Source organism: Clytia hemisphaerica, unplaced genomic scaffold (assembly GCF_902728285.1).
Source record: "Clytia hemisphaerica strain Z4C2 unplaced genomic scaffold, Clytia hemisphaerica genome assembly, whole genome shotgun sequence".
NCBI classification, from domain to species: domain Eukaryota; kingdom Metazoa; phylum Cnidaria; class Hydrozoa; order Leptothecata; family Clytiidae; genus Clytia; species Clytia hemisphaerica.
Genome location: NW_027104377.1, coordinates 588673 through 611001, shown reverse-complemented (window position 1 = coordinate 611001; position 22329 = coordinate 588673). Strand labels below are relative to the sequence as shown.

General features: G+C 33.0%; 1 protein-coding gene across 8 annotated transcripts in view; it reads right to left on the bottom strand.

Moving 5' to 3' along the window:
• Positions 1 to 22329, bottom strand: part of LOC136818891 (uncharacterized) — a 49854-nt gene that overhangs the window by 18219 nt on the left and 9306 nt on the right. For 2 of the 8 annotated variants that reach the window (XM_067075122.1, XM_067075123.1), the window contains exon 2: positions 14674 to 14891. In XM_067075122.1, coding sequence (XP_066931223.1) covers positions 14674 to 14891 — 218 coding nt within the window. Of the gene's footprint in view, positions 1 to 8440; positions 8538 to 10892; positions 11099 to 14673; positions 14892 to 16952; positions 17126 to 18321; positions 18423 to 19881; positions 20004 to 20467; positions 20647 to 22329 lie in introns of those variants that run through there. The other 6 variants (XM_067075126.1, XM_067075130.1, XM_067075124.1 and 3 more) reach the window with 6 other exon arrangements.

Here is a 22329-nt window from a genome sequence, read left to right as displayed (position 1 = left end):
AGTCTTGTTGATGAGTCCTTACCCATGGTAAGAAAACCAAAAGAGAGACATTATAAAAATTATACACGTTTTTTTTTTTTTAAGAAACACACTTTTAAGAAACATGAGGCTCCGAATGCCTAAAAACTAAGAAACATCAAAGAAACATGCTGAGGCTGAGAAATAGAAAATAAACATTTTTTAATTCGTTTTTTTTAAGAACCTTCCAATCCAGCCTTTCATAAGGCTGATTATGTCAAAAAGTTTAGAAACATGTAAGAAACATTTAAGGCTCAAAAGGCCGATTTCTTAAGAAACATTGAGGCTGCTTGGTAAAACTAGTTTCTTAAAAAAAAAAAAACGTGTACACAACACCAGCAACTAAACAACTATCACTATATCAGAAAAAGTTCAAAATCAAATTCAACAAAACTTTTTTCTTGATCAAGTTGACATCATTATGTAAATGAATACCGTTCCTCTTACAAAGTTTGAGAACACACAACAAAAACCGTTTATCGCTTAACCAAATCTCTGTTTGTTAGCGTATTATCACAAACGAACTTAAAAACACGAGATAAAACGCATATTTGACCGATTAAATTCCATAAGAAACTTGTGCCTATTAGGAGAATCAAAATAAAGATTCGCTATCACATACACCATTTTTCCTATCAATCTTTTTCAATAAGGCTCAGAGCCAGGCAATGATAGATTTTGTAGCATTAAACCTCAATTACAAAAAACTCTCCTTAAAAATTAGAGCAGGATAATAAAATTACCAGTCTCAAAAAGTGCCAAAAATTAAGAGTAACTATAATTAGAGGTTCTTATAAAAACAGTCATCGCCAAAGTTCAATTTATAAAATTAATAAGATAAGGTTATTATTTCTAGTCCAAAAACAAGAGAAGTAAAATAATAATTCCATCCCAGAATGGATGCCGCCAGGGCATCAAAATAAGTTAAATTGGGAATACACACTTTTTTATAGGAACAATTTTATAAGAACACAAGATTAGATTTTTTTGTAAAACGTGTAAACAAATTAAGAACAATCCCTGCCTAAGATTTCAAAAATGGCTACGAAAATGCTGATTGTAAGCCTTTTTAAGTCAACAAGTGAATAAAGAAAAATTAAGAATATTTTAAGAACATTCAAGTCTGAAAATGACGAAAAATAAGAACACTGGTCCATACTAAGTGAAATCTAAACAAACCAAATATAATATAATATAAAGCCAAAAAAGAAAACACAGAAACAGAACAATGTATATAAGCTCAACAATTCGAAAATGAATAGCGGCGGCATCAGCCTCTAAGTTCTACACTCAAGGAATCCCTCTGTTAATTAAAAATTGTCTTTTGTCTCTTTGAAATGGTCGTTTATGAGATCAGCTTTAAAATTTGGTCACCCTTGGTGACATAATCTCAAAAAGTGGTATATCATACAGCTGACTCTCGCTAATTCGAACTCGAATGAGAAATTCCTTCGAGTTACAGAGAGATTCGATTTATAGAAAGTTTATTAAGAGGGTTCCTCTTTGAAGAAGACTTGGAATAAGTTCGAATAATAGAAAGAGTCGAACAATAGAAGTTCGAAAAAACGAGAGTCTATTATACAGAGAAGAGTAAAGAAATTATCGAAATTAATAAAAACCGATAAAGTTTATAAGATATGCTTGCTAATAGTTGTAAACCTTTCAAAAAAAAAACTACTGTTTTTTTTCATCAATGATCACAAAAATCCAACACTCAGTAAACCCAAATTAACATAGAAGTAAAAGTAAATCTAGCCCAAAAGTTTCTCGAAAATCATTTTACAATCACCTTTACATTATATTCCCATAGAATGATCCAATAACAAAAATGCATGATCAACAAATCCGAATTTCTCTCGAAAAGAGATGAGAAAAATCTACCCTCAAGTGTCCTTACATCATTTAGTGTTTGGCACAACAAAGTCTCACGTCTCAAATTTCTTCCTTTTTTTGTATACATACAGCAGACTATAAAGTCAAATGACACATACAAAATGACGAGTTCTATCTATCAAACAAACAAATAAAAACAACCAAATTTATATCTAGTGCATCATATTAAAAGTTCTTATGAAGGGTTTAAAAAACATCCGGATGCATGAACCGGTTGCGCGGATACGGGAGTAGTGCTCGAAATTTTACGGAAGAGAGCGTTCTGTATAAGGATTAAACAAACAAAAGACTTCTCAATAACTGTACAGCTCTTCTCCCACGAGAGCATCCACTCTAAATGCTTTTTTACGAAAAATGGAAAAGCCAGTATAAAGGTTTCGTGTTTGAGATGTATGGAGTGTTTAGAACCTTAGAAATGTGGCTTTTTAAGCGAGAGTTATGAATATGTCTTTATCGGACTCTTAATGTGGAAATTTTCTTCTGACACACCAAACAACTGAGGATCGGGAAATTTTTGTAACATCTAGAAATTCATTCCTCTCCGATAAAATATGGCTTATGTTATTATCCTTGTTGGCAATTGACAGGCTTGAAAAATTTAACAAAAGTACAATGTATTTTCCTCAAAATGACTCCTTACAATACAAGGATGTAGATGTACAAACTACCACTCAACCAAAATGATAAAATACGAACGTAAACGTCCAGCGTTATGATTATGAAAGAAATGGCGGGAAAAGGCCTTTTGAGAAATTAAACTGCTATGCTGATACTATTCACTAGATAAGAAGGAGGTACATTTTCTCAATTAGATATTGACTTGGTACTTGTAAAGACAAATATGATTTAAGTATGCAATGTAATATAGAAGGTCAGGTCTATGGATAAGTGTCAGACTATCAAGAAAATTGAAGTGGAGTCTCTATAACTCGAACACGCACTGGGAATGTAAATTTTTTCGAATTATGGAAATTTTGAGATATTGAGTATGGTTTATAAGGCATTGTTAACTGAAGGAATGAGAGACTTGTTCGAGTTAAGGAGGTATTCGAATGATACAGGTTCGAGTTAAAGAGTTTCCACTGTATATCTGTATTTAAAATACCACGATAAGCAGTATTGATCTTGTTTGTTGACTTTTTCTAATTTCTAGGTCACACTATATTATATATATTGGAGCTAAAATCACTAAGGAAATATTATTCTAAAATTATTAATTAGGGGAAAGTCGGATTAAAAAGTAACAGACAACAAAAGGAAATTGACTATAACCTTCCAACTTTCAAGAGGTTCTGGCTACCTTCCAGAATTTCAAAAATACATTTATCTCTCGCTAAGTCGAACTCGAACGGGAAATAATTTTTTTTTCGGATTACAGAGAAATTCGAATTATAGAGAGAATTTTAGGAAGGTTTCTTCTTGACGGCGACTGAGAATTAGTTCGAATTAGGGAGAATCCACTGCACTATACATATTATAATCCTAGAAGAGAATACACAACCTCTAGCATTGGTGTTGTGTTAATGGTAAATGTAACAAGCAATGTAATCCAAGCTCAAAATAAAAAAAATAATTCATAGATATCAGACATAAAAGTTCTAAAATTAAAAAGAGGTGTGAACAAAGCATTTGAAATAAAGGTCAGGATACCAAGGCATTAAATTATATTAAACACCAGCTGAATTGAATCAAACTTGAAACAAAAAACAGACCAGCAAACACCCATCCACAAACAGACAACCCAGTCAAAAGACAAGAAAAATTTCTGATGATGAACGAGCGCAATACCACATCCCGGGGGGGGCAATGGGTTTGTGGACTGACGGTATGTGCGGGCCAAAAATTGGCTTTTAAAATTGCACCCTTACAGTGCAGCAAAAATCAGTGAAAATCATACCCTTAGAGTGCATTTTCCCCCAAATTTTCGATCCCTTTCGTGCAAAAAATGGTCAAAATTCTAGCATTTTTGGTCAAAATATCTAGATTTTTCAAGAATTTTCTTAAATTTCTACCCTTACAGTGCATCTCTAGTTTTTCCGACCCTTACAGTGCATTTGAGGTGCCTTGAAAAAGACACCCTTAGTGCCCGCACATACCCGTCGGTCCTTTTGCCCAGCTGCCCCCCCCGGGTACCACATCTCTCATTGTCAAAAAGATGAAAAATGATATAAATTTAGCCACAATTTTAATGAGACATCGTTAAGATACCAAACGAGCAATTAAGCATCAAGGTTAATGGGTAGTATTATTATTTATAGGTAGAAATTAACAGTCTGGTTGGAATTCTTTTGTAGGATACTTTTTGATTGGTCCATACTCATTGCCCATGGAAACAGTTTAACTTCAGAACCTATCAAAAATGTCCTTTATTAAACTAATCCGAAAGCGTTTTCAAATGAAAGTATAGCCAGTAAGAAAATGTGTAATTAATTTGATTGAGTTTTGGAATGTAAAAGCAATACCGCATCAAAAAGACGTGGGTGCAGTTTCAGACTCTGGTAGAAAAGTCATTGGGAAAAGATTTGATTGGTCCTATCACTTAATTCAAGTGGTCGATAAATCAACGCGGAGCCATTGAGTTTCAAGCCGAAGGCTAAATAGTAATCTACAACCTTTCCCAAACAAGCAAAAGTGATGCCTTAAGATTAGTGCCGCATTTCGGCTAGAACGGATTGAATAAAGTGTTCCTTTCATTTTCCTTTAACATTTTTTTCAACTCATTTCATTCAACTCATGCGGCTATATCGTTGCTTTTGGATGGTTTAGACTGAATGGGCGCTGTAAATCTGGGATAGACAATTGACTTGACCAGTATCATTTAGCAATGTTATACATATAATCGTGTTCAATCCTGCTTCTAATCGTATAAAGTTAAGTGGACAAGGCAGGGCCGGGACAGAATGCAGTAGAAGTTTAGCAGTCTTGAAAAGAGGCAGAAAACCATTTCATTATCTATCAACTACGAAATTTCTATCAAATACTTAATATTTGATGACCCAGATTCCAATACGATCATCCAAACTGATATAGAAATTTTCTGTACTTTTTCAAGTACTGACACATTCAGCAAATAGCCTAAAATTATAGTTCACTTTCTTTTCTTCTAAGTACCCTTCAAAATCCCTTGAATTGCAGATCACAATTTCCTTGATGAAAAGTCATAAGTCTCTTTCAACGTTTAATATCCGCCGGTTGTGAAGTAATGCTTGGCGTTTCCCGCATTCCTCTTAATTGAAAATGATCAAAAACAAAACACATTCATACATTTATTAATATGAAAAATCTTTGGAAAACTAGATTTAAACAAGAGATCTTTAAGAAATCCTACAGAAGAGCCTTGATAACGGGTGCTTTGCATTTTCCGGGACTCTATGGTACGAAGACCCTCAAGGCCTGAATCATCCGAAATCTTTTCGATTTTTTCGATTTTTTACATTCTTTTAGATCTTTTAGACTCCGTAAATTCATTCACCATACTGGGATAAAAACATAGACCTTTTTTTGGTCGTTTGAAATTACCGTATATTTTCTAAGCTTTTAATGAAAAATTCTTCATTAAAATCACCATTTAGCTAAATAAATCCTTAACAATTAACAGTAGCGCCACCTGCCAATTTTTATGGTATTAGAAAATGTACAATAATAATTTAACTTCCGTACAATTTTCTCAATGTAACGAAAAATCTAAATCACTCAGAATTCTTTTAAATTAATCCGAGTTCAGCCGGACGACAAAATTAATCTCGTTAAATTACGATCAGGATTCTAAAGGGTTTTATGAAGTTGTCCAAATTAATAGATTGGCTTTTTAACAAATCGTTTAGGGGTTTAAAGAACACCTTGATGATCTTGACATGCTAAATTGCTAAGATAACTATCTATGTCTATGTCTATGTTACAAATGCTTCCTTCTGAAAAAATCAGGCTACTGCTTTGACATTGATTCGTAATAGAAAAAATTTGTTCTACTATTCGGTACACTCCCTTATTCGATGAAAATCCAATTCCCCTTGAAAATCAAATTCGAGAGACTCAATTGTATATTGCATCTAAAAGAAGCCTATGTGATGGCTAGCATAGCTAGTATAGCTTTGGATTGGTTTAGAAAGCTTGTAGCTACATCAAGGATAGAGATATTAGACCTTTAGTCCAATGCTATAGTTCGTGATACATAGATGATCGGAAGAGAGCCTAGCACTAGGGCTAACTTTTATGAAATAAAAGATTTTTCTCCATCATTTGAAATGTAATTATGCATGTAGAGACTCAATAGGTTGGCCCCACAGGAGTGCCATTGCTCAATTACTGTTGAATATATATTCTGATAATATCCGACCCCTGAGGTCACCGCATCACGTCATGGCAGATATCCAAAAGCGACGCAATTGAAACGTTTCCGTATTAATGACTTTTTTTACTTCGGTACACCCATGGAATGCACCCTAGGGAAAGTCTCCTATCTGTATATATAGCGGGATACTTGTTGAAATTTAAAATCTAATTCGTAGAACAAAGATTAATTACCTTAAGCTATCCATTTTTGACAAAATTCAGAGATGTGAAAATAAGAAAAAATTCTAAAAAAGTAAACCGGTAGAATTTGTATTGATAAGTTTATCCTCGGTTTTGATATCTATGAAACTTCCAAAAGAAAAGTATAAGTAACAATACAAATTAAAAATTACCTTTTGAGGTATTACCATGCTGAAATCCTCCACCGCATAACAATTGAGAAAAAAAGGAATGTAATTTTTGGTCCAATAGAAACATTAAGCCCTTCATTTTGTCGAACGACCTTCTGTAGCAAAAATTAACATAGTCTACTAAAGCTGAAAGTCAATATTACCCTCAAAAGCCTTAACCATCGAAAAAACTTTCTCATTTAAAACACATATTACAATTCAACATTTCTAAAACGTCCAAATAACATTATATCCATGACTAAAGTTTGCAAAACAATAGAATGACACTAAAATGTTCATTAAGTAATTAATTTGGGTGACCTTTGCTTAAAATGTGATGTCATTTATTGTTTTTCTTGAGTCTTATAGAACACTCACGCATAAGTAAATAAACAAACATTTTCACGTCAAAAAGTCATCGTTTACGTTTGGGTATAACCGGGGTATTTATTGCTTTGGTTTGGAACTTCATAGCTTTAGAAATTTTGATTGCGTGCTGTATTGTAAATGAAGGGACTTTTTACCATATAATAAAGTATCGAGAAGTCTACCAAAACCTTTAAATATGAATCACTGTTTAATGGAAATCACGAGTGGGCGAGCGTATGAACTTCATGTCACCTACACATTGCGTTGATTTTACGTGTGGCTTTAAGTGAAATCTAAGATTATGAATGAATGAATCTTTTATTGTCATAGACACGTTCAAAGTTTAAATACAGTTCAAAGTTTGTCTTCTTAACAATCACTTCTTTTTCCTTGATCGCAGATTGAGTATAAAGCTTCACAAGAATCCACTTCCAACAAGGGGTTTCACAGACCCGGTAAGATTTTCTCAGTCAGCCGAAAGTAAGGAACTGTAACTCAATGTTGATGTTGATATGTTGATATGTTTTCAAGCCAGAAAATTCAATGGAAATGGACAAATATATCAATATTTCGCATTATGGATTCGGTTTGATTGATTATTTTCAGCGGGGACAAAAAGTTGGAGTATACGGTATATAAGTCCACTAAAAGTTGGAGTATACGGTATATAAGTCCACTAAAAGTTGGAGTATACGGTATATAAGTCCACTAAAAGTTGGAGTATATGGTATATAAGTCCACTAAAAGTTGGAGTATACGGTATATAAGTCCACTAAAAGTTGGAATATACGGTATATAAGTCCACTAAAAGTTGGAGTATACGGTATATAAGTCCACTAAAAGTTGGAGTATACGGTATATAAGTCCACTAAAAGTTGGAGTATACGGTATATAAGTCCACTAAAAGTTGGAGTATATGGTATATAAGTCCACTAAAAGTTGGAGTATACGGTATATAAGTCCACTAAAAGTTGGAGTATACGGTATATAAGTCCACTAAAATTTGGAGTATACGGTATATAAGTCCACTAAAAGTTGGAGTATACGGTATATAAGTCCACTAAAAGTTGGAGTATACGGTATATAAGTCCACTAAAAGTTGGAGTATACGTATATAAGTCCACTAAAAGTTGGAGTATACGGTATATAAGTCCACTAAAAGTTGGAATATACGGTATATAAGTCCACTAAAAGTTGGAGTATACGGTATATAAGTCCACTTGAGGACGATATACTGAGCAATCTTTCAAGTGGGAGGGGGCTCACCGGGTCTGTGAGAAGGAGTGTGTAATATAACCAGCAGTTAGTAAACTAATCATCTAAAAGGACAAGTTGACTTCTTATTTTTTACAATCTGGTTCAAATTTTCGACTGTCTTTTCCCATAATTCAACATAATGCACAAAAACGCATAGCACCAAACTAATACCACGTTAAAGTTAACAGTGACAAAAAGGTTGAAATGAAAACAAAACTCACCCAAATTATCAAGGGATAACATTTTACCAAGCTTTCTTCGTATACGTAACCCATCGCTTTTCATCGTCTCCAACATTTCAAATAATTCGAAAAAAACAACTCTACCAAAATAACAATCTGTTATTCAATTCGACATTGTTGGTCCTAGTAAATCATGTTACCTCAACATTCTTGAGTTGTTTCACTCAGATATAGAGATAAAGCTATGCATCATCGCGTATGAATTTTGGAGTTCAAAAAACCTCAACAAAATATAAAAAAACCTTGACCACAATAATTGACTATAAATCAAAATGGATAATTAAAGCATATGTTGTTTGTCTATTCTTGTGATGTTATTTACCAATCCACAAAGGGGTAAAAGTATGCAAAAAATCTTCTCTCGTTATTTTTCCTCCAACGAAATCGTATTCTATAATATACTGATGGCAATAACAAAAAGTAGTGTAAAATCAACAGAAAAGCGTTTTTTTCAACAAGAAGTTAGTAATGAAACGACAACACAACTTAGCAACCTCGTCCTTTGCACACAAAGAGACAACAAGTCACAGAAAAATACGACAACTGTCTACCAGCTTCCTTCAAAATAATGTGAAAAGAAGAAAAGAGAAAAGAATAAAGTCTAGGTATGTAAAATCTTTTTTATAAGAACAAATTAATAACAGCAGCGAGGCTGAAAAGTGCCAACAAATAAGAACAATTTAAGAACGAAGATGACCCTGGAATGACTTAGTTTTTAAGCAAATTTAGAATCAGAGTAGTAAGAATTTAGTCTAAACACTTACAAACTTTCAGAATAAGAACAGTAGGATAAGAACATAAGCATAAAGATACCAAAAAAAATAGAACAGCCAAGTCTTAGTCGATAATTTACTGGTTCTTATAAAAAAAGATGGACGGAAAAGAATGAGTCGACCAATTAGGCATCATGATTGAAAAGGAATGTCTAACTTATTTTTTGATGCGAACAGGAACCCTTTGGACAGGGGGTGATGATACTGATTTGATCCCTTTCAACAACCATTCATAAGCACATCTTGTTACACATATATGGTTTGATGGAAGACATATTCGATCAAAGATTTTTAAGGTTTTGATTATTAAGCCAGGGTTATTGAGCTTTGTATAAGGCCCTTCTCCCATTTTCGGCCATTTATGGAGGAATGTAACTTTCGATAAGAAGGATAGGAAGATATGAAAATTTTTTTTGAAATCAGTGAAGTCCAAATTGAATGTTTTTAGAATTTACAATTTTTATAAAAAGTTTTAAATTATCTTTCCAACGAGGTATCCTTACATTTTTTTTTCTTTTTTTCCTTATATTGCAGGACAAGGTCGTCGTTATCACTTCATAACTAGCCCTCTTGCCTTTAAACACTTTGCTCAAAAAGCGAACTTATCTAAAGAGTGATCAAAATTCATACATAAGGTCTGCTGAGTGAACGTCACAAACTTTTTTAGATTTTCCTATAAGAAAATTAATCTGTTAATCTAAAGAGAAAATGAATCGAAAATCTATCAGACAAATGTCCATGCATGTAGTTATACAATCATCATAAAATCAATAAGCAGGTCTTAAGCTGAACAAAAGATGACCGCTACATTAGGTATCAAAATAATGTTCCTTAAGTTCTCTTACAATCCCGTTACCGCTATATGACATGTCAGTTACAAATTTTGACTGAAGATAGAAATTCACTGAATTCCATTGCTAGTAGATTTATGCATATAAACAGGTGGCTCAGATCGATTTTCCAAAAAAAGATACGATTGAAATTTAAAAGGATTCTCGCTATCTTAGTTCCCATGGCAGATACATTCGGGTGGAGTAAGCAGTGGCCACTTCTTTCCCGTAAACCGCCCAGACGCCCTAACTCTTTCCTGCATTTGCTGACCTTTAAACAGACGATAGCATCGTCTACAGTATATTGATGATGACTGTATTTCATGAAGAAATGACGGATGGAGGATTTATGGCAGATTTTCAACCGTCCTTTATGACGTCAGGCTTCATATATTTTGATATATTCTTTTTGGCTGGAAGCAGCAATTTCAATAAAAAAACAATGCTTTCAAAATGTTGAAAATGCACTGCGATCAAAACTCGGAAAATGGGAAAATTATCATATTGAATAGAAGTGAATTTGAATTCATGCATTATGCAACTAAGTAATTAATAAATTTCCAATACTTTAAATGAAGAAGGAAATAAAAAATAATCTGCATTTTCAAAAATAATCAGCAATTATTTCAAAGCAGATTAATTCAAAATTACTGAACAATTTACGACTAACTCTATAATAATACATTAAACTTTAACAACAGCGTAATCTCGAATTCGAACTCGTAAGGGAGCAAAAAACTGTATATCGAGATAACGAGAGAAAAAGTAGCTTGGAATCAAATTTTGGTCGAGATGTTTTGAATTGATGGTAGTAAACAATTTTTTTACCTTTTATGGCATATCCTATTCGCATTAAATCAACATGGTAGCCTCTGGTACTGCTCATTGTTCAAATAGTCAATAACTAATCAATAGTCAATCAATCAATAATCAATCAATAGCCAGTGTAATAATTATTACAAATTTTATGCTTGAATTATATGTTTTTCCATCAAAATACATTTATAGCAATATTATTTTCGTCAGGATATCGAAAATTTATCCCAGACAAAAGCCTTTGACGTGAGATACAACATTAGCTTCAATATGGTAAAAAAAAAACAGCAAATCAAAAATTGAGAATTTGGTTTTTCTTTCTATAAAAAACACAAGTAAGAAAAGATTGGTGTTAATTTTTAAGCATAATATTTGTTTGTAAGTGAACAAAAAAGTAAAATCAACACAGTTTGTTTTTTACGATATTTCGTTCCATTTTCAGAACTTCATCAGGTATAATATTGCACAAGCGTTAACACATTTTTAAATGCTACAAAAATCAGTGATGCGTAAAAAAGGCGAGAAATAAAAAATTCTAATGAACAAAGGAAAAAATTCTATAGGGAATAAAACAAAGAAAATGTTAAAAAGATTTAATAAAAATAGGTGCGTAGCGATAATATTTACAACGTTAAAACAGTACAAAAAATGATGAAAACAACCCCGTGGGGAATAATCGTCGAAAACAATAAAACTAAAAATTTAACAAAAAAGGTTTCGAATTAGCACAGTAAACGCAGTGGAAATTAAAACGGAAAATTAAATGCTCGTGTCCCCTTCTGGTTTATTCAGGACAAAAAGCAAAACAAAAAGAAATTACGGAACAAAACATGGGAACACCTGATACTAGTAGAGCACACAACTGTGCTATTTGTTTGTATGTATGCATAAAAAATCAAAATCTAATCAAAAAGTTGTCAACAAAAATATTTAATACTCTCTCTTTCTATCATCGAGTTTGACAAAAATACGATATATCATATAACGAAATGCGAGAATCTCTAACACTATACACCTTTTAGCCCTTCATTTTTAACTTTCGTTACATTTATTTGGCAGTCAACACTTTCAAGTCTAATAAATCTTTCTCCTAAGCTGAAGGGCTTCGGTTTGTTGACAAATTCTCTCAAGTTTTTGTTGTTGAAATTTTGTATTTTCATATTACTAGCATTTAAAGAGAAAAAACTAAATTAGTAAAAAGAGCCTTAAGGGAATTAAGCTTAATGAGCATTTTTCTGCTTTATCCTGTATTGATCTCTAAAGTTTATCCTATTTATAAGAATCTCAATTCACTGTATGCTAAAATGTTCATGCCTCAATGTAGGTGCGAATGGGCTCAATTAATTCTACCGAATTTCGAGAGCCTTGGAAACTTGTTAAATTTGAGGACCAAGAAGAAGAAGAATCCATTCCATACTTAATTATCTTAAAAACATTTTCCCTTACACACTACCCTAAGGTTCCTAAGTTTCTTATGGAGGAATTATGCTTAGAGGAAAGAAATGTGAATTAAAACTACCTCAATAAAAGGGTATTCTTAATTTTCTTAATTTCGGTATACACGTTTTTTTTATAAGAACAAACTATATAAGAACATAAGGCTTCGAGGCCCAAAAATTTAAGAACATTCTAAGAACATACTAAGGCTTTGGAGACTTAAAACATGCATTTTCTTAAGAAATTACATCAAAATGCTCAAAAAATGCTGAAAATAAGAACATTTTAAGAACATTTTTAGGCTTCAAATCCAAAAAACTAAGAACATCCGAAGGCTTCGAAAATTTTTGACGTTCTTATAAAAAAAAAACGTGTAGTGAATTTTCTATAGAGGGGCTATTCAAAATATAACGGGAGTCAAGGACAACTGGAAATGCTTGAAAAGAAGTTCTCCAGACATAATTGTGTTTAAAAAAAGAACAGTTTGGATACATATTTTGTGTTCAGAAGCCTATTTCACAAAGTCATAGATTTAAAAAATGTTGACATGTTGGTATTGGGGGAACACACTCGGTAAAAGTCTTTGTCGAGGCTCGGCTGCTCTTATTTGTTTGGAAGTTACAAGCTTTTTTTATAAGAATACACTTTATAAGAATGTCCATGATGAAAATAGCCAAAAAAACTAAGAATATGCTAAGAATATCACCATCATGGAATTTTGCTACTGAAGCTAAGAATGCCATTTTTAGAGCATTTTCAATTATAAATGTCAATTATTCCTAACTTAAGGCTCATTCCTTTTACAAAAGTGCCATTTTATGCTTGAGACGCATGTACTAAATGTTAAATCTAGTATGAATGAGGATCCGAACCTAAGAATGTGCTGTAAGAATATTTTAGGATGATTTTCCCAAAAAAGTAAAAAGAATATCCATGATGAAATGGATTTACACCATTCTAATAAAAAAAGCGTGTAGAGCCTTTTAGAGCGAAATTAAGATATTTTAAAAGCTTTAAACCTAATTTTTACTTCAGTAACCGTTTTCAGGTTTTTTTTATATTGTCTTACTTGTTAGCGTTTCTGAGCCTCGTTGTTCTCCTCAAATTGTTCTTATAATAAAAAGAGTGTAGTTTGTAAATTATTTATCCGTCTTCTCCTATACCCTAAATCTACTCAAGATTACGTTTGTAACTGTTTAAGCCAAAGCGTTTGTCATTGCCAAAAAATTTCGATAAATTATCGAATAATTCTGAATGTCATAATTCCTGTCATAATGTGATTAACTTTTACTTTTCAAAAGAACCAAAATTAGAAGACAGCCAAGACCACAAGTGATTAGACTTTTCAAATAGCCACAAAAAAAACACAAAACGTGAGAAAAACGTCAGACGGAAAAAGGAAATCTAATCATTAAAATGCGCTGTATTTAACTCACCCACTCTTTCGTCTGATTAAAAAAACATTATCGTAAATTAAACCAACAGCCTTATTACCCCATAATAATTACACCAATCATCGTTTTTTATTTGTAATTTTGAATGAAATTTATTTTAAGTCCCTTCTAATTAATTCAAAACAAACAAAATTAATTATCCAAAATAATGAGAAGGATCCGAGAACAATTTTTCGATAAATCGGAAAAATAACAGGCACTTTATAATTATATATCGTTATAACCAACATTATTAGTTTTGAGTTCCCCCGGCACGAAACAAGAACAACATTGCATTGCTAATTGTATCAAAAAAGTTGAGGAAATGGAAATGCATCTTGGGTATCCTAACAAATGCCACTCACTCCCTCGAAAAGATCCCTAAAGTCTGTCTCAAAATAATTTGCAGCTGGAGACAAAAATGGCTTTTGATAGAATTCGAATCAAGTTGCGATTTTGTGCTCGTTAAAAAGATATTCGTGAGTGGAATATTAGGAAGTAAAAAATTTGAGAAAAAAAAGGAAAATGAAAATGAAACCTTAAAGATAAAGAGCGATAATCAAAAGGTTCGATTAGTTTGACACACAGATATCATATAAAACACTAGATTGAGCTTCTGTGTCCCTCTAGCTGAAGGGGATGCAAAAATTTATCGATTCTCATTCCCTTGCCTCGTCAATTGATTTTTTTTTGGTTGAAATTCAAGAAGAATAAAACTTAATTCTTTATTTTTCAGCTATACATTTTTAGCTAAGATGCTATAACCACGTCCGATAACTTTCTAGAAGTTTTCTAAGAATTTTACATTTGTTTTATACCATCTTAGCTCTGGCTAACAAATTCTCACCGGTTATTAATTGATACAGAGGTGTAAAAAATACATGCTGTTTAGAGATTACAGATTATATTATCAAAAGTCTTACCCGAGTCTGCTTGTGTAGAGTCTTTGAACGAATGTCGATGTTTTTTGTTGAAATTGGTCGGGGTTGTCAGCGATTTATCGTTGTCAATCAAAATACTGTTCTGATCTTTGTTCTGATCTTTGTTCTGTTCAACTTGTGTGATGTTATTGTTATTTGGTTTTAAATCACTTGTGGTGGAATCGTTACCATCACTACTTCCGAAACTGCTTCGTGAAGACCTATGGGAAATTATGGGAACCGTATAAGATACCTAAAGATAAAAAACCTACTTGAGATAAGAAGATGAAAAATAATAAAACCACTCTAACTACTTGACTGGATTGGATTTCTATTAGAGAAATTATTGTTATAATCGCTAACTAAATGGCTGGATGATTGGCCATTCCAAATTGGTGTTTTCATTCATTTCTGATAAATCGAATGACTGGCAATTTAAAAGTACGAATATGTATCAGAAAAAAAATGACCTGAATGATTTCTATTCCGTCGTCACAAATTGGAACTATATGATTTAATAAGACAAAAAGTATTGGTGATATCGAACAACCCACAACAGTTTTGGCAGAAATGGGAATGGGTGTGGTGCATGTGCGAGCAATAGAGGTGGTTTTTTATTTTCCAACTTCGAAAGTCTCTCGAAGGGGTACTGGTCAAGAGTCAAGGAGAAGGGACTAATGAAGTAAATGAGAAGAACAATAGCCAAAATTAGTCAACTTAAACTGCACCTTCGAATTTTAATGGACTAAAAGTCTAAGCACCATACCAATTAGAATTATAAAAGTCCAAAAAGCGTGTGTTAAACCAAAAAATATCTCACAAAATACACGACAGTAAAACAACATGACAAAATAATCTCTCCAACACAAAATCTCTAGAAAAAAGGAATTTTTTTGATGATCATTTTCTGATAAAAAAGATGACATTGATTAACAGTTTAAACAAGGGTCGAATGTATAAACAACACACAGCCAGTTTATTCTATTTCACTTAGCTTTAACATGTTTAATTTGGTGAGGCTGTTGAAAAATCAATTCGATATTTTCGTTATAAGATTAAGCCTTCCCATCTTTTCGCACATCAACACTAAACATAATATCAAACTCATGCATCAATTTTGAGCCTTAGTTCCTATTCAAAACAAATTTATACATCGTTGATGACAAAGTTATCTGATTAAAATCAACATTCCTTCCAAAACTATCCAAGTACACGTTTTTTTATAAGAACAAACTATATAAGAAAGAAGGCTTCGCTAGCCAAAGTGTTAAGAACAAAAACACCCTTTTTCGGTCAAAATTATTCACAAAATGGTCAAAATAAGAACATTTTTAGGCTTAAAACTCAAAAAGTTAAGAACATCCAAAGGCTTCAAAAATTTTGGATGTTCTTATAAAAAACTTGTAGGCACAAAACGTCTGTCTAACGTCAATAGCAAGCATTGCGTCTCCCACGGTGGAGGCGGCAGATTTTCGATGCTTCTAGATCCTAACTGACTGAGAACGATGGTAAATCAGAGCTTTTACAGTTCTCAATCTTACAGTCCAACCTGCAGGTTGCTCCAAATCGTTTCAGTCACTCCGTCGTGATGAACACACTGAGAAAATTCAATGAAAGTTGTCTCCCAGTACCTCATTTATACAACTGAATCTATCAAGCATCGACAAAACATGAGTAATATTAAGAAGTATTGGCAAAAGGACTAACATACAGCGATGAACTTTGTATAGGGCGAGTTTTTTATCGGCGATCCAAAAATATCTGAGTTATCTGCAATCTGATTGGTTAAAAAGAGTACAATATATCTTGTCTCAGATAAGATAAGATAGGAATGGATGAACTAATAAATTAGAGCATTGTGCTTGGGGAAAATACTTTTGTCAAGGTTGTAAAGTTTTAGAACAGAATTTAAACATAAAATCAAAAGCGTTTTGAGGAAATAATAAGATGTTGATTATTGATATTTGTCTGGACCAGCGCTTGAGAAAACAAAATTTAAACCAAGCTTAGCTCTTTATAGGACTATATATGGCCCAATTAAACTTTCAAGTGAATAAAACAAGTGGAAATTGTTAATGTCCTTTTAAAATAATATGACATAGTCCTGGAACACTATCGATGGAAAGATGTAACGATTTTACGGAAGTGTCGGTATCTTCAACTTCCGTTCTAGAATATTGTCCGTTATATTGATATAACTCATTTCAAGCTTGGTACTCATGCATTAAAAAAGCCCTTTTACATTAATAAAAAGTATTAGACAAAGACAGATGTCAGCTAACCTTTCTGTGAAGTCTTCAGAAATTTGAAACTCCATTTCGCAACTTTCAGCGATCAGTCATCCCCAAATTCAACAAAAACGCATTACTTTTGAAAGTTGTGCTTGCTCTATAGGTACACACCACCAAAAACCAAGATTCTCTTCAATCGCAACACGAATAGTAACTATTTCAAAAGTAAAGACCAAAAATCGCTCATAACATCAGTAAAATATCACAGATTTTTGACACTTTATCTTTTCTGTTCAGAATCAACGAGCGAATAAAAAATCTTAAAAGACAGATGATCAACTCGTCTGGGCTCAAAGTCTTAACAAAAATAATTGATTAAGAAATGTCAACTCTGGAATCTCATGACAAGGTACATAGTAACGGGAAATGATAATGACATTCTAATCGTCATTTTTACATACCAAAAATGGATCTCGAAACAGTCTGATTGTAGACAGGACAAATATTTGGGAAAATTACGGCTTTCAGAGTTTGGTAGAGCTCACTTTCTTCTATGACAGAAAACCATCAACATTATGCTGATAGTCCAATATTGAAGGAGATTTTCTGGACAGTATTTCGATTTTTTACCATTAAACCCTTTAACTGCCCATGTCGGCATATGCCGACATGAGCATTTTCCATTTCTTTGCCCATGTCGGGATTTGCCGACATCGGCACTTTGCATTCCTTTGCCCAAAAATTTAACACTTCTACAAAGATTTTGTATTAGATGGTTTGAAATGAAAAAAGATAATAGTTAAAAATAACTATTCAACAATGTTCAACTCAAAATTATAGTCCTTGGCTGATACTTCATATATTATTCAGAAAATGAAGTCAAAATCGCTAGCTTTTTCCCATGTCGGCATATGCCGACATCTGGCAATAAGGTCGAACCTTCTTTTTTTCCCGTGGCAAATAGGTCGAACCTTTTTTTTTCCCGTGGCAAATAGGTCGAACCTTCTTTTTTTCCCGTGGCAAATAGGTCGAACCTTTTTTTTTCCCGTGGCAAATAGGTCGAACCTTAAAAATACGAACGGCAGTTAAAGGGTTAAGCGAACGGCATCTTCTGGTAAGAGCGGGGTTTTCCAACGTCTTAAGGGAAGCTTTCTAAGGTTAATAAAATGTTGTGTGAAAAGATGGTTAAGAAAATCATGGATCGATTGCAATTATTGTAGAGTTTCCATAATCCAAACCTCTGTAACTCAAATTATCTTTATTATCTTTAGTTAACCGATGATTTCTGAATGCTTTTTTTCCAAGTCCAACAAATTCAAGTCACAATAGTACATTTAGCCTTGTTCAACCCCTGGCCCTTCTAAAGCTCATCCATCAGCCCAGGACACCCTACAAGAGTATGTTACAGGGCTAATCTTACCATTGCAAACGAGGTCGAAAATTCGTTTTTATCGGTTGCAAACAGCTCATTGAAATTGAAGGCATCGTACATATTCGAAGTCTTCTTTTAGAAAAATATTTAGTGAATATCTAACATGAAAATTTACTAAAACATCTTCCAGGTTGTGTGCGAGCAAACAACTTTCATAAAGCTGTTTGTATAAGAACTACCATAGACTGCGAATCTAAGAGAAAGGGATCTACGGCAGAGAACAGAATACTGAATTTTAGAGATTCATTTTTTGAATGAAAAGTACTTCACCTGCGCTGCTTTCTAAAAAATTTTGTCTGATAAAATTGAGTTGATGTAGACAAAGAAGGTTGCAAAATGTTGATCAAATTTTTATATAAATAAAAAAAAAAAAAATGAAAATCTGTTTTTATCAAACCGCACAGATCAGTTATGTTAGTTTTTGTGGTTAAAATCAATTCATTGTGTAAGGTTTTCGGCCCTCTTTTTTGTTTGTGATATAAAGTTGGTACAAGTGAAAAAAATATGGTTATAGAGATATATTTCTATGACTTATGACAATGCATTGAAACAACTTGAACATAAGAACGTGATCCAACTGACACACAACGCTATATCAACGTTCAAGTAGACACCCATGTCTCAACACAGCGTCTCATCACAGCCCCGGTGGATTTTTTTCATCAGTGGGGATAAAGATTCCTATTGAAATCCCGATAGGGATAGAAATTCTATTGTTCCAAGGTTAAAAAATCCAGTGAGGATGGTTTGGAGTGCAATTTTTAAACATTGAATTTCGAATGGGGATGAAATCAAGGTCAACTTCCCAGTGGGCTGACATTTCAGGGTACGAAATTTTCACTAATCTTTCCACCGAGGACGAAATCTTTGCCAAATTTTCCAGTGGTGATTGGGTTATTTGAACGTCAAAGAGGTTGAGGTTATTTACTACCATCCAGTCCTATAATCCCAGTTGTCTTCTCGTATACTTTATATATAGACCTATCTTTTTGCTAGAGAAACTTAAACTTCAGGAAGTGGTGTCTTCGCCCCTAAAGGTAGCCCCCCAGGGGCCACTTCTTGCTTTTTGATGGACTATATGGCACTGACAAGTGACTCGGAGTATTATGGCAGACTTATTTTTTGGTTTTGCATGAACACGTGGTAAATTCATAACATACTAGATCCAGTCTCTTCTTGGAGCAAACAGCATGACCAATCGACAATCAGTCTTTTTATGTTTTAATTACAGTTTACTAAAATTTGATGGGGTTTTGGATTATATTTTATTAGTTTGGTGTTTTTATATGATTTCTGATAACGAAAGTGAAAAATTTCAAGGTGGCGGAATCCCATAGTCTACTTCACTGGACTCGGCGCAATGAAAATCCATCAGAAAAACAAAGTTCAGTCAGAAGTAGACTCTAGTCTACCGTTAAAGTCGATGCTTATTTTGCCTTGGTCCCGAAATGATCATGTATAATGATCATGGTTTCTGTTACAATGAAAGAGATCTCAAAGATATTTCAACAAAAAGTGATATAAGTTACAACAATATCAGAATAATACCTTTAAATGGCAACAAAAAAAAGAATATTAAGCGAATTCAAGTCAGTACACCATGTTATCACGTAATGTAATAAATTAAGTCAATAAAGATTGCTATATCGAACATAAGTTTTGTCATATATGGCAAAAGTGTTTATAAGGCGAGGATTTGAAAAATGTTTGTTTTTGAAATTCGATACGGAGATAGATTACTGTACGAGAGGACTTAGCCAATAATAAGGAAAAGATTACAAAGTTTTTCTTATTGTCTCCAAGAGCCATATTACCATTTCTTATCAATCCCCAGAAATACCACGCCTTATTTAAGGTTAGGCGGAACGCTAAACGCCCTGATCAAGATTAGATTTTCAGTGTTTAGTAGGGGGATGTATCATAGTGGTAAAACAGCATTAAAATGCATTACCCATGCAACATCTTTCAAACGCAAATAATGTCCAAATATATCCTGTCGGTAGACACTTTAGTGACTAAATCTTTTACAAGCAAATTTTTATAGATGATGATTTTTTTACCGACGATCATTTTTAATTGCCAATAAATTTTTATCGACGAATGCTCCAAAAATATGAACATTTATTATACTTACAGGACCAAGGCGAAATACATGATTTACACAAAGCCAGTTTCCATTAATGAGACCAAAAAAAGGACTTGTATAAAACGACCTTCCCACTTTATGAAGCTCTTCGTGATAAATGAATTTAGGCCCTTTTGACCATTTTCTCTGTACAAACTTTATGTTACAGACAAACGCGAAAAGTACAAGCTATCGATTCGTTACAATAAAATTCTCTTTACAATTTACTTTGTTTTAGAAGAAAAATAGTTCGCAATAATCCAAAAGAGGAATCCAAATTTATATTCACCAATGATGAAAACCAGGTTTAAAGGGGAAATATAGAAGGTCAAGGTCTTGAAAGATGAGCGTGGTTTCTATTAGATAATAAGCAACAGATGAAATAATAAGAATCGATTCTTAATCTTTTTTGTATTAATAGAATTTAGTAGATAGTATCTGGTGATAAGGGCCTTCAAGTAGGAAATGAGATACCTCTGTCTTTTTTGAACAATTTTTTGTAAGAAAATGTCGATGGCAGTTAATACGTAAATAACAGTACTATTTGCAAATCTGACTTGCGATTCACTAAAGTGCTCTATACCATCGGTAGAGCGATATATCAGTCAATAATAGATCAGAAAATCTGACTGAAAACTGCCTGAAACGGCACGAAACTCCGAGTATCGGAAAATAAACTAGTCTCTATTATTGACTAAATAACAGTACTATAGAGTTAGTGTAAATGTTGTTGGGACTAAGAACAACCATCAGGAACAACTCGCTTTATTTCAAAATATTAGGCAGTGTTGATTGTTCAGATTTGAAACTATTGAAATTGAAGAACTGTATATTGTTTTTAAAGAAAATTTTTACAGATGCATCAGTTACTGAATAGATCTTCCTAAAGTTCAGTTGGGTGGATTTTGATTTTTGAAAAACAGAAAAATTGATGAAGCAAGCCAAAAAGTTATAATGTTCGGGACCCTTAGCGGGATTTTGAATGTCTCAAAAAGGCACCTTAAACTGCAGTACATAATCCCTAACCTGAATTTGCCCATGTTTATAAGGATAAAGCCTGGCTAAAAAGTGTACTTTATTCGTGCCTTAGTTCTTACACGAAAAACATATAATGCAACAAATCAGATTTGTCATGCAATAATACAATACATAGAGAGCAACAGTTCACAAAATACATTAATTGGATTAAAAGACAGTTGACGCACAGTACACCGTTCATAACGGTTCAACAAAAATATATGTTACTTCGTCACTACAAGTAATAAACGTGATTTCGTTCAGGATTATATGGAAAATGTCTTTCTTTGAGTACTGGTGACTTTTTACTTAGAGTAGAGTATATTATAATGAAACAAGACTATGGCCATGGCCATGATGAAGCTACACACGTTACATTAACTAGCACAGATCTCAACTTTCAAAAACAAATATAACTTTTTCCTTCAAAATTACAAGAATTTTTTCCTTTAGAAATACAGGGACTTTCCAGCTTCAAAAAACAAGGAACTTTTTCCCTCAAAAATACAATGAATTGAAAAAAGATAATCCTTCAAAAATAAAAGAAAATTTGAAATTAAAAAGAAGGAATTCTTCTGTTTAAAAATTAAAGTGAAACTTTTTCCTTTAAAGTCACACGATCTTGTTTACTCAAAAATACAAAAAAGCCTTTCCTTCAAAGATACAAAAGCACTGTTTCTTCAGAAGTACAAGATACTTTTCCCTTCAAAAATACAAAAAAGCCTTTCCTTCAAAGATACAAGAGCATTGTTTTATCAAAAATACAAGAAATCCTTTCCTTCAAAGATACAAGAGCATTGTTTTATCAAAAATACAAGAAATCCTTTCCTTCAAAGATACAAGAGCACTGTTTC